Source organism: Phalacrocorax aristotelis, chromosome 2, assembly GCF_949628215.1.
Source record: "Phalacrocorax aristotelis chromosome 2, bGulAri2.1, whole genome shotgun sequence".
NCBI lineage: Eukaryota > Metazoa > Chordata > Aves > Suliformes > Phalacrocoracidae > Phalacrocorax > Phalacrocorax aristotelis.
The window spans coordinates 101,442,052-101,454,221 of record NC_134277.1 but is presented as its reverse complement, the minus strand read 5'-3'; the positions used below and the strand labels follow the sequence as shown (position 1 = coordinate 101,454,221).

General features: G+C 36.7%; 1 protein-coding gene across 2 annotated transcripts in view; it reads right to left on the bottom strand.

The window, feature by feature from the left end:
• Positions 1–12,170, bottom strand: part of ERP44 (endoplasmic reticulum protein 44) — a 53,801-nt gene that overhangs the window by 23,223 nt on the left and 18,408 nt on the right. For both annotated transcript variants that reach the window (XM_075084522.1, XM_075084521.1), the window contains exons 2-4: positions 10,221–10,293; positions 8,373–8,412; positions 5,174–5,289 (exon numbers count right to left, since the gene is read on the bottom strand). In XM_075084522.1, coding sequence (XP_074940623.1) covers positions 5,174–5,289; positions 8,373–8,412; positions 10,221–10,293 — 229 coding nt within the window. The remainder of the gene's footprint in view (positions 1–5,173; positions 5,290–8,372; positions 8,413–10,220; positions 10,294–12,170) is intronic.

The window sequence follows — 12,170 nt, the reverse complement described above, 5'->3', positions numbered from 1 at the left end:
GCTAATAAAATGGCTCTCCTGAGGAGAGCCATCAACCACCTCCCCAAACCACTTCCACTTTTTATTTTACCCAAAGATAACTCTTTCAGACGGATATTTTTTCCCCAGGCAAAGTGGCAGGAATGCAATGAAATCTTCATATTTGTTTACAGTTTCATTTATAGTTCCTTTCTGAACCTCCAAATTTGTTACCATACTGAGTTATTTTGCTTACCAAAGGCACAGTAGCAATACAATCTAAGTAACTCCTTGAAGACTAACACTAGCACATATTACAGGAATGGCCAGACCCAGGGAGACCAGCAGCTCACTGTACTAAATAGGAGTACCACCCATAGACATTCTAAAAGAAAGATGACAATGTCCCTAAACAGTCTGTCTAGCAAAGCACTTCTCAACACTACACCAGAGAGAAGTTGTTTTCTGTTTGTAAGCACAAAAACTTATGTAAACCAGCTATTATATTTTTTAACTCAGAAACCAAAGGAATAATGGTGCAGTAGAATTAAAACCCCAATATATACTTTATCAGAATTCTGTACCACAACTCCTAATATTGAATTCATAGAAACTGTTCAAAATACAAACACTCCTCCAGAAACATGAGTTCTTCTACATTGCAATATTCACTTACAGAGAAGAGAAACACAGGAAATCTGTGGTACCAAGTGAGCTTCCAACATTACTGCTTAACACAAAGGATTAAACCCCCCCCCGCCCCAAACCAGCAAAACCCACCAAAACAAGATCGTCCTAATAATGCATATGCAGAAAGATCTTCTACAGTTTTATATGGTAGGTCACTTTTATCAGGTATTGCACTTAGAATAGAGGTGCATAATTTTTAAGGTAAGTGAATTACTAAATCCAACATACCAAAACCACCAAAGATTTTAACAGCAAACAATGTAGTGAAACTTATAAAAGTGGATACGTATAAAAGACAGAGTACCTGCTTCAACTACTTTGTTCAACAGATATACCTTTAGCATATGTTCCACACCAGCTTAAAAAACAGCCTGATGACTTAACTACGCATTTGAGCTGTAATTATCTTTCACAATATTATAAACTGGTCTAAAAGGTAACACATACAGAGGGTTAATATAGTGTTAATATTTAGGGTTTGTATTTAATCACATTGGGGCCTATCACTTTCCAGAAAAACATCTTTATATTGGCTACAACAGCAGACAGAATGATGGTTTTGTCATTAAGCATCAAACATTTGGCAGTGCATCAATAATTCTCTTTAATTTGCTTTACCCTCAGAAGCTGGTGTGAGCTGCTGGGCCCTGCAGTGTGTTTCAATAATAGTGCATTAAATGGAAAGTATCTATGCCTGGCTGACTGTTCTGAAAGCTGTTTTTGAGTGGCCTGAAATCAGCTATTTGGATTCCCTACAGAGTCTTGGCTTCAAAAAGAAACAGATCATTTGTAATGCAAATAATCCACCATCTCTAGAACATCATCTTAATAGCAAACTACTAGTGGTATGAAATCTGCAGGCATAACAAACCCCAAAATATTGACATAAACCTTCTAGTGTTGATAAAATATTTAAAAACATACAAAAATATAAAGGTAAAATGAGGGTGGGTGGGTGAGAGACAATAATAATCTTGACTCCAACACTTAGTAAACTACTACAGCAGGCCCAAGCTGGATAATATAGTAACAGTCACCCTTTTACTAAAAAGCTGCTATTACCTACATGAAAATCAAAGTTAAAATACTTAAAACTTTAGGTCATACCCAGTAACTATGTGCCATGAAATGTAACATTGCTTACAACCCAGCAAATAAACACTAGAAACCAGAAACGACATATACAGCATTGCTATTTTAATTCAAAAAGGCAATGCAAATTGGGGAAAAAAACTTGGTCTGTCATTACAGGAATTTATTTTTAATTCTCACATTTTACAGCTTCTGCAGCAGAAGTCTTGCTCATTTACTACTTAAGGACAGAAAGAGTAAATACAGAGAACTCACAGTATTCCAGATACAAAAAGACAGCCCAAAACTCTTGGCTGCCTCATACTACTTAGCCCACTACACCTACTCCCAGGGGAAGGAAGAGAATCTCTGCTGTAGCATCTCCTCCTCCATCCAGGCCTTCGCTCTCTGTACCAAGCTCTGATGAGTTCAATTCAATAAGCATAGGAGAAGATTAAGCAACAAGCTTCTGAAGTGTTTCAAATACTTGGGGAGGGGGGTATTATTCTTAGGCATATAAATTCTAAGACAAGAACATCTCATGGTTAAAGACTGGCTATCCTGCAGCCCAAAGATTCTCTGAGTTACCCAAGCAACTAAAGGTGCAGCAAACAAAATAAGGATTTCAGTTGTTAATGTAAACCTGAACAATAAAACTCAACACAGGCTGATTTTACTAGTCTTTTGTGAAAACTTTCTATAAAGTTTCATTGTCATTATCTTGACTCAATGAAAAGATGAGCCAACCAGACTGTTAACACTGAGATAAGACTTATTAATGACAACCCTGAAAATCAAGTAGAGCAGAAGTGTAAATGTCCTGAATTTCACCCCCCAACTGATTCAATTTAATTTGAGAAACTATCACTGATGAAAATGATAGAATATATACAAAAGCATATGCAGAAGTAATTTCAACTATGTAGAGTGACTGGTTTAATAGGCTGATACAAAATCAATCAAAATGTTTGCTAAAACTGCATTTATCTTCTACAGTTGCAAAGATCGGGGCTGTTTATTTGTGTAGATCCTACAGCAGATCTCTGAACAAAGACAGATAAACTCAATAAGAAAACTTAAGCGCAGACCGCATATCAGGCTTTGCCTTCAATATGCTCCTCCAAAGGATTTCTTTGCCTTACTTGAAAATCGACTTCTAGGGATGGCAAATTTGAATACTTAATGCTATGCTTTTGATTAAGACCTCCCAAGCACACACCATATAGACAGATGATTGGAAGCAGAACAGAACACAAAGTGTGAAAAGGAAAGAAGCTGAAAATGCAGTTAAATATTTGAGATCTGGAAGGTATTCCAGGTCCCAAAAAACCCACCCCAACCAAACTCAACCCAACCCACTACCCACAAAAAAATGAAACCAAAACAAAAAAAACCCACCACAAACACACACAAAAAACCCAAACAAAACCCCCCAAAACACACAACAAAACAAAACACCCGCCACAAGCCACCACACAAAAAACAAAACCAAAAACCTCACCAACCCCCAAGAAATCTATGATTCTAGAAAAGGCTTTTCAGGAAGGAGGTAGAAAAACATTCACTTAACAGAGGCAACATTATAATGAAAAGGAAAAAATACTACTGGACTTATAAGTCAAGGAGACTAAAGCATATCTTGCTAAGCACATTGACTGCAGACACCCCTGCTGCTCTGGAAATGCTACAGGCAGTTGCACAAGTGCACTGTTCTACACTGTATTCAAGGCACTAGAACACATCTGCTCAGAGGAGGTGTGTCTAATGTAACTGCTCTTCAAGAACGTTCTTGATTTCACCTTGAACACTGAAGACTGGTAAAACCCTTTTATCGGTTTTCTACCCAACACATCTCTACCACTCCAATATAGCAAGGCAGCTGAATGCTTCAGAGCTGCTCACATACCCTAGGGGAATACTGCTGTGTCTTTTTTGCAGCTGAGGCTATAGAGGGGATCTGATACCACAGTGATTCAAAGATTGAATCCCAGAGGCATTTAAGTTTCCTGTGGTCATGAATTGGCTTTACTGACCTTTGAGAAGGGACAAATCAGAATCTTCTTGGCCACTGCTGACAGTTTGAAGAATCAGCTTATCTTACATTTCAGAAACCGAGCTGATATTGTTTGCTCCCTTCTAAGTTTGGTTAGGGGGTTTTGGTTTGTTTTTTTTTTTTATGCTTGAGATCTCTTTCAAGATCACAAGACAGGCGCTCTTACTGTTGGGCAACTACATGCATGTATACAAAATAGAACACAAAATAGTGCCAGACGGAGATGCTCAAGTGGACTTACTGACTTTTAAACCTGCAAGTAAGAACCAAGACACTTCAAGAATTCTCATTATAGGGAAAAACCCTCTCTAACACCAAAAAAGTTAGACTGTCAGAGTGGGAAAGAAAAAGGTAAATGAAATCAGTTACTTTTCTCAGATATGCAACTAACTTTTTTCTGTCCTATGGGGTTCTCTCTAGGTTTATTTTAACACAGCACTAAAACAAAACTATTAGGCCAACAGTAAGTCCCAGGGATATGCTACAGATACAAACTAAAAACACTGTACAGCAATTTCTCAAATTTCCAACTGTGATTCTTCTTACAAATTAACAGTTTTGTAAAGCCCAAATATTATAATCACCACTGGTTAGGACTGAATTTCTGCCAGCATTTGAAGCCCCTTGCAACTAGTACTCTTCTTTGGGAATCAGAAGCCACTGTAAAGAAACAATGTCTGCAAGTGCTGTTCTTCCAGAAGCATAAAACAGAAAAGATGATCTTATAGTACAAAAACCACCATAATAAAAATCTCAGTACTGTCCATTTGTCTTTCAATGTGTAGCAATGTTCCTTGCATTTTACTTATGGGATTAAAAAGCAACTTTTGGGATTGATACCACCATAAAATGAGTAAATTTTGGCATATAGTTTTCTTGTATTTCTGGGTAGGGGAAGAACCCAAACAAGCAACCATTTATTGGCATGTGTACAAAGAGCAAAGCAGAAAAGCTCTGATCCCCTCCTAGCTGTGCATGTCCACTTACAGTCCACCACGATTCCTAGTTGGAGGGAAGCAGAACATCATCTTAATGCTGACAATGGAGGGTTACCCCTCTCTTTTCTTGGCTGTGAATTCCTGCACCATTCATAGCACTAGTGCTTCTCTGACCCCTCAACGAGCCAATTCAATTGACAACCCCAGCTCTTTTTCCCCACTAAATGAGACAGGCTGAAGGGATATAAAAGCATGTTTATGGATGCAACGAGAAAGCAACACTAGAGCTTGCCCTGACAAATTTGGATGAACAGGTTCACTGATGTATACAGACAACTCTGTCTGGGCTAAATGATGGGACATGTCCAACTACACTTTAGATTGCTGTCTAGTATATTATGCAATACATGAGTAACTCACTGGCAGGATAGCACAGAAAAAACCTAAACCAGGATTTACTTACAATGCTGATCACAGTCTACTCTAGCAAACACCACTTGATTCTTATCTGGATATTCTTCCTTAATTACGTTGGAAGCTTCCTCAAAAATAGGATGCAGCATTTGGCTGAAGCGGCACCTGTGGACAAAACAAAATCATATTTCAAATTAGTATTTTGAATTTATTTGAATTGATAACTCAGGGAGTATTTCAATGTTTGAATGAAAAGGAAAGAAAAAGAAAAGCTCTTGGAAAAGAACATCCTCTTGTAATCATCCCAGTACCTGACTGGATAAAAAAATAGGTTCCAAAGTGACTTGAATAATTCAGGTGGAAAAAAGAAATCATATTAAAAGAATATATAATTCAAGATGTGCCCCCCATGCTTTATCCACTTAAGAAACACCATTAATCAAGCCTTCAAGAAATATATTCTATCCAGAAAGTTTGTTCTTCATTTTTTTTTCTACCTGAATTATCCCTGGGGAAGTAATTTTAAAATATACAGTAAAAGGTGTTACTTGGACTGTTGAGACTCAAATATTTACTAACAATTACCTTCAAAAAATGTCACAGAGATAACTTTATAAGGGTCAACAATAGAAGTTAAGTACTACTTATTATATTATTGCTCAACTTTGGTAGAATTTGAACAGACTGTTATTACAGCACTAGGATCAAACTGAATCCCACGGGTCCTTTCTTCCAGTCATGTCAGATTTTGAAGCAAGCCCTTTCTTTCAGCCCATGGAAAAAGCTGTAGAATTGTAAAGATACTTTGGTGGCTTTGGGGAGTTTAGGGTAACATTAGTGCACAAGCCCGTTATTAATAAGTCAATAAAATTATTTTATATTCTCCTCTTCTAAACACATGGCAGAGTTTTAAACTGAAGACCTGTAACGGCAATGCAGAAGTTGTCAGCATGAGACCTCATGGAACAGACTTGCAGTAAACCATCCTGCACTGAAGCCCTGCTTAAATTTAACAGTGGTAGCCTGGGGATGCTGTTACAACTACAAGAGCAAGCATTCAAGTGAAGAGGCAGGTTTTGCTCTCAAGATACAAACAGAGCTTAAGGCCATTTTCTGAAAGAAACCTGACTCTGGGCAGCACAACTGTATGCTACACAAATGTAGCAAGTGTATGTTGCATAGTGCTTCTTGTCCCTTATTCTTCTCCACCCTTACAGCAGAGTAGCTGCATCAGCAAAACTGATCTGTTCTCAAAGGTCATGTTACATCACAGGCTGGCAGTACGCTACGTTAAAGGGGTTATTACTGAATGCCTACATATAATGATCATAATTAAGGCTGTAATATTTTAAAATTATAGCCTACTGTAATGTGAATCAACTTGCAAACATGCAAACCTTCAAATTCAAAGCAAACCTATTCTAGAGAGAATTTGTTAAGTGGGGATTTGCAGAAAGAGCTGTGTTAATAGGGTCCTAGAATAGGACACTTATTACCTTGCTATACCAAGTTTTAAAATATTGGTATCAGAATATGGATTTTTAGCCGTTTAGCAGTTTGTCTTTTGCAAAATCCAAAAATAAATTTTCAATGGAAACACAGACCCCAAATTTCAAGTGTATTAGATTTACTCTCCATAGGTTTGCTTTCACTGGTTTTCTTTTACTAAAGCCTTTTGAAGCTGTCCATGATCCACCAGGTACCTGCAGACCTCAAACTGAAAGTAATCACCTTAAAAGTTTTATTTACTTATTTTTTAAAAGGCAGCCTTTATAGCACAATTCTATACAGAACAGGTAAGCAATTTAAGTTTAATTTCCTACTTAACTAGTTACTTAGTTGTACTATCATTATAAAGACAGACATTTCAAACAAATAGCTTACTTGGTAAATGAATGCAATCTCTCTAAAGAAAAATTTTATTGGTTTAAATGTGCCTAGTATCAATTTAGTCAGTAGAAGCAAATGAACAGATGCAAGCTAGCTGAACATAAAAATTGTCTATAAAATGACAGAGGTATATACAAAGGTCATTAAACTGATTTAGATTGGTATAATATCTATCCTTATGCAAAGTTTAAATGAAGGCATCAAAAACATTTACTGAGACCTTCATACTATATAAAAAGACTAGACACGGAGTTTTTCAGTCATGTTTAAAACACAACTAAAATTAGCCTGCTACCAGCAGTATGAATTATTAGTAAAGGCAAAGTAAATTTTTCACATAAAGCTTTGTGCACTTGTTAATTCTGGGCCATACAGGCCTATAGACTTCTAATGGGATGTGAAACAGGTGAAGGGAATCAGAAGTCTAACCACCTACACAACCTCTGATTCTGAAGACCAATGTGTTTTGCTCAGAAAGAAAAACAACAGGGAGAGGAATATTTAAAGTATAGTACTTTGGTTTATATATTGCTTTACATTATAAAGCTACTTACATCCAAAATTACTTTAATTACGGAAGACAGAAAATGATTTATTTTCCTAACCTCATTTTCTCTATTAATTTGTATGTTAAATTTTATTTTTTCTAAACACTTCCCTGTTTTCTTCCTTGCTATAAATTCATCTAGAAAAGAAAGGTGGAACAGAGCAGAACGTTTCAAATTACTTCTTATACAATAAATAAAGAGGGTATGGTGCTTAAATTAATTCTAACAACAGTTTTGGATAACAGGTAGGTTTGTTTGGGTGTGTTTTTTTTACTGTAATTTCAAGTAAACAGTTCCCTCTCCCTCTAAGTACGTCTTTCACAATGTCTAACCAATCTGGCCCCAAATTCTTTCATCTTCCAGTCACCCAGATTTCATCCCTCAATTACAACGTCTCCAGTTCTCCACTTGGAAGGTTGTTCCAGATTACAGAAGGATTTGATTTTTTAGAAAAAAGCTTGAAATTACACTTTCTAGAACACATGCATGGGATCAACACAGAAGAAAACGGAAAAATGGAATATTTTGGCTATCCTATGTTAAGGAGCAAAAAGTTAATGAAATCTGTCTTGCTAAGAGAAAGAAAAAAATTAATTTTTGAATAACATAACATGTTATTCAATACTACTATAGAAGCCTTTTTCCTCTGATAGGAGCCCTAAATGAAACAAAAGATGGCAGAACAGCATGAGGGGAAATAAAAAAGGAAAGAATACATACCCCTGTATTTTCAATTATAAAACTACAGCCAAACATGACAGTTTTCAAAAGCTAGAACTTTAAATATAGAAAAAAACTTGTATAACTTACCAATCAGCATAAAAATTAACTAAAGCAACATCTGCATTGTCTGAGAGGAAAGAAAAAGAAAAATTCCAATGTCACATTGTGAGGCAAACTTTGTGCTTTTATATGAGTTTATAAAAATATGCACGAAAACTATAAAAGCAAATCTTTCTAGATTATATTTCAGATAAGATTTATCCTAGCAGTTTTCTAGCAGACTAAGCCATATGCTGAATAATCTATATTGAATGGTATAGTGATGAAAAAGGCCTTCAATCAAGTATTTATTGACTTTATTGATATATTAGACATAAATGTCAATACGTAAGGTTTAAGACACAAAAGTAGTATACAAGTGACACGAGACAAAAAGTACTTCTGGATTTAAAATCAAGGCACTCGAAGCCAGAAGTTGTACTCTAGTATATCTTGTAAGCGTTACCTAGATTATCCGTAAGTGTTAAAAAACAGTTAAACTGAAATGTCAACTCTTTGGGTTAGAAGAATGACCAACATGCTGCCTGTCTGAGCAACTTGCTCTGGTCAGTCCTTACCCGCCTTATTTGCTAAGAAGCTGGATACTAAGGAAAAAAGATAGCAAAGCAATCTTCAGTCCCCCAAAAAGAAAAATATTAAGTAACACTCGAAAAGAAAGAGTCAATACTATAGGGATATACATGATGAAGTAGTGAAGTAATGCTCCTGTACGTTATTTTTCAGATACCAAAAAAAAAAGGAAAATACATAAAAACTAGAAGGACAAATCTCCTGCTCACAAATAAATTGTGATCTTTACACAACGTAACAACTGTACTGTGAATTGATTTCTTATTAGTAACAGTAGCCTAGCCATTGAAAAAAACTTTGAAATAATTTCTTAAGCTATAGATCATCGGCCATAGCTTTATAAAGAGAAACATTGCGAGACAAATTTGCACTACTGACAAAGTTACAAAGCAGTTACAAGTGAAAATCAAGGTGTTGGAAGCCTGGAAAACACAACATGCTGGAAAAGAGAAGACTGGGAAAAACTACAGTTTTGATTAAAATTATGGTGTTAAGATTTCCATTATCAGCAAGGAATGCAAGTGATGAACAGGAAATTAACAAGGACAGAGAAATTCAGGGTTACCTCCAAGGCATAAAGTATTTATTGAAATTTAAGTAGTACTTACACTTGGCATATATGCCTTTTTATGAATATTTTAGAAAAGGATTCTAGATTTTTCCCCTGTATAAGAGGTATTTACAAACAGATCTTATATCACCTAATCACACATTTACTACACAAAGCAATCCTGTGATTGTAAGCAGATTCTAGTAGAGGCCTAAATAAAAGAATATAAAGATTTTTTTCTGATTATATCTGAAACCATGAAATAACTTTTTCCTGTGAAGACAGACGGGTACAGCCAAATTGCATACTTTCAGACAAGTAATAGACATCTGTTTAATTTATGAGTCTCCTTTCCATGAGCCACCAGAATCAGGACAACGCTTAACCTGAGGACAAACATAGCTGAACAAGCAAGATATACTTAAGGCCCATCAGCACGGGTTCCAGTTGCTGCTGTTTTGGGGGGAACTTTTAAAATGTTCTCTTGACAAGTTTAGGTTATGTAATCAAGCATTCCCATCTGCCAAAAAGATACCAGGTATTTTTCTTAGACGCATCAAATCCTCATTGAGATTACAATGAAGTAATTTGTTAGGCAATACAGGAGTTCAGAGACCTAATGTATTTAATACTTCTATGCCTATTGCAATTCATATTTTCAAAGCTAAAGTATGCATAATCATTTAATAACATTGAAAGATTCACCCAGACAAGGGACTGTAGTCATCAAAAGAAAAAGAATTCAAAGTACTCACTTAAAATGTCATCTATATTTCCACTATCTAGACTTGTTATTTCACTTCTTGTTGGATTAAAAAGCCAAGACACCTAAAAAGAGAAAGCAAACCAGTAAGGTACATAAAGTTTCAGCAATAAAGTAGCAACATACCTATGATTTTAAATGTTGCAGCTCAAAAGCTGGAGAAGAACAGTTAAATAACTGTAATTCAGTCAATGCATTTCAGATGACAGCAGTGCTACAAATGAACACTATTTACAGGTATAACATACTTTCACAGTTAAAGCAGAATTCGCTCTCTCTTCATATGATTCTCTATTATGTTGGCAGAAACGTTACAGGTAAATTTTATACCTTCAAGATGAACTTCTATTCATAAATTCACTCTGAAGAAAGAAAGGAACCCCCCATTTTAGCCACCTAACAATCTTGCACAGCCCAGAAGTGTGTAGGCACAGCAGTTTTACCTGGAGACAAGTAATTCCGTCACTTACAGGTCTTGTCTGGCTAAAATGTTTCTCATTAGATAAAGCTTGCGATTGCCTCAATATTTACTGCTGTTTTAGAAAATGGTTTCAGTATATCTAACTCAACTAGCTACAGTCTTTTATTCCCTTCTGTATTTTCTCTTGACAGTGCTTCAGTTCCAGCACATTAGACTAAGAACTGAGACACTATGTCAGCCAGCTCATTCAATTACAAAGCAACATATGTATTACTCTTAATGCAACCATCACAGCATTATGCAGTTTTATGGAGGAGCACTCAGATTCACTGCAGCAGGCCCAGTTCTTTTATCTAAAAAATGTGGCAGGGAAAAGGGGGGTAGACTTGCTGGTCTATCCCAGGTGAGAGAGTATCAGTGTTACTACTTATTTTTGCTTTCAGAGAGATAAGCATGCAAGTTTTTGAGCAGGACAATACAGATTCTGGTCTGGGATGTGAATATTTCCATCCTGAGTAACTCTGTCATAAAGTCAGTACTCCTCTAAGCAGGGCAAGGGCTCAGACCAGGCACTCTACTGAGATGCCTTCCAGCCTCATTTTCCATGATTCTATGGCTCCATTTATGGTTTCCATGATTCAGCTGTTGTAAGGAAAGGAAAAGGAAGGTTTTCAGTAGAGAACTGACAGGAACATGCAGGTCAAGGAGCCAGGTAGAGACTGGATTCCCAATGATCCCTGAAGAATCAGCCCTCACAGAGATGGGGTGGCACATGACATACGCACTACTGACATTCCCAGAGCTTTCCTTTACTCCTTGCAGCTGCAAAGAAAATCTACCTATGGCTAGAGAGGCAGAGCTGATGGCTGCTTTTACCAAAGACACCAAGAAAAAAGTTAGGTGGAAGAAGCATAAGGAGCATCCAAATAATGCCACACAGCACAGCTAGACACAAGGATGTCTGTATTTATGGAAGAGCCTGAGACCTATCCTGGACCTACCCTAGAACCGCAAGCACAATCAGCAAGTCCCCAGGGCACACTCATCTTTGACACTGGTTACAATTTATCAAAAGACTAATTCAATGTCAAACATACACTTGCAATGAATGTTAGAAAAGTTGATGTCAAATATTGGCTTCTCAAAAACATAAACCATACTGGATGCCTGCTTTCATTAAGATTAGCTTCAAAAATTGTGGGAGACTTCTGCAGTGAAACACCGTCATAGCTGGCAAACTATCACTGTAAATGGCACGTAGGTGAGATTTGCGGAAATAATTTTCAATTCCTTCTGATTTAAGGATCACTAAACACTTTCCAGTGAAGATACTGATCCTTTCATATTTCCCATATAGAGGCCGCTGGGTAGCATATACACTCCAGCTTACACTACAGGCTGAAAACACACCAGCTGCTGTAATACAAAATATGTACCAGTGCTTCTCACTTGGTAATTGGACAAGATGCTTATCTTACATGCAAGTCTAAGATCTGCGGTGGAGTTCACAAAGCTGTCCTG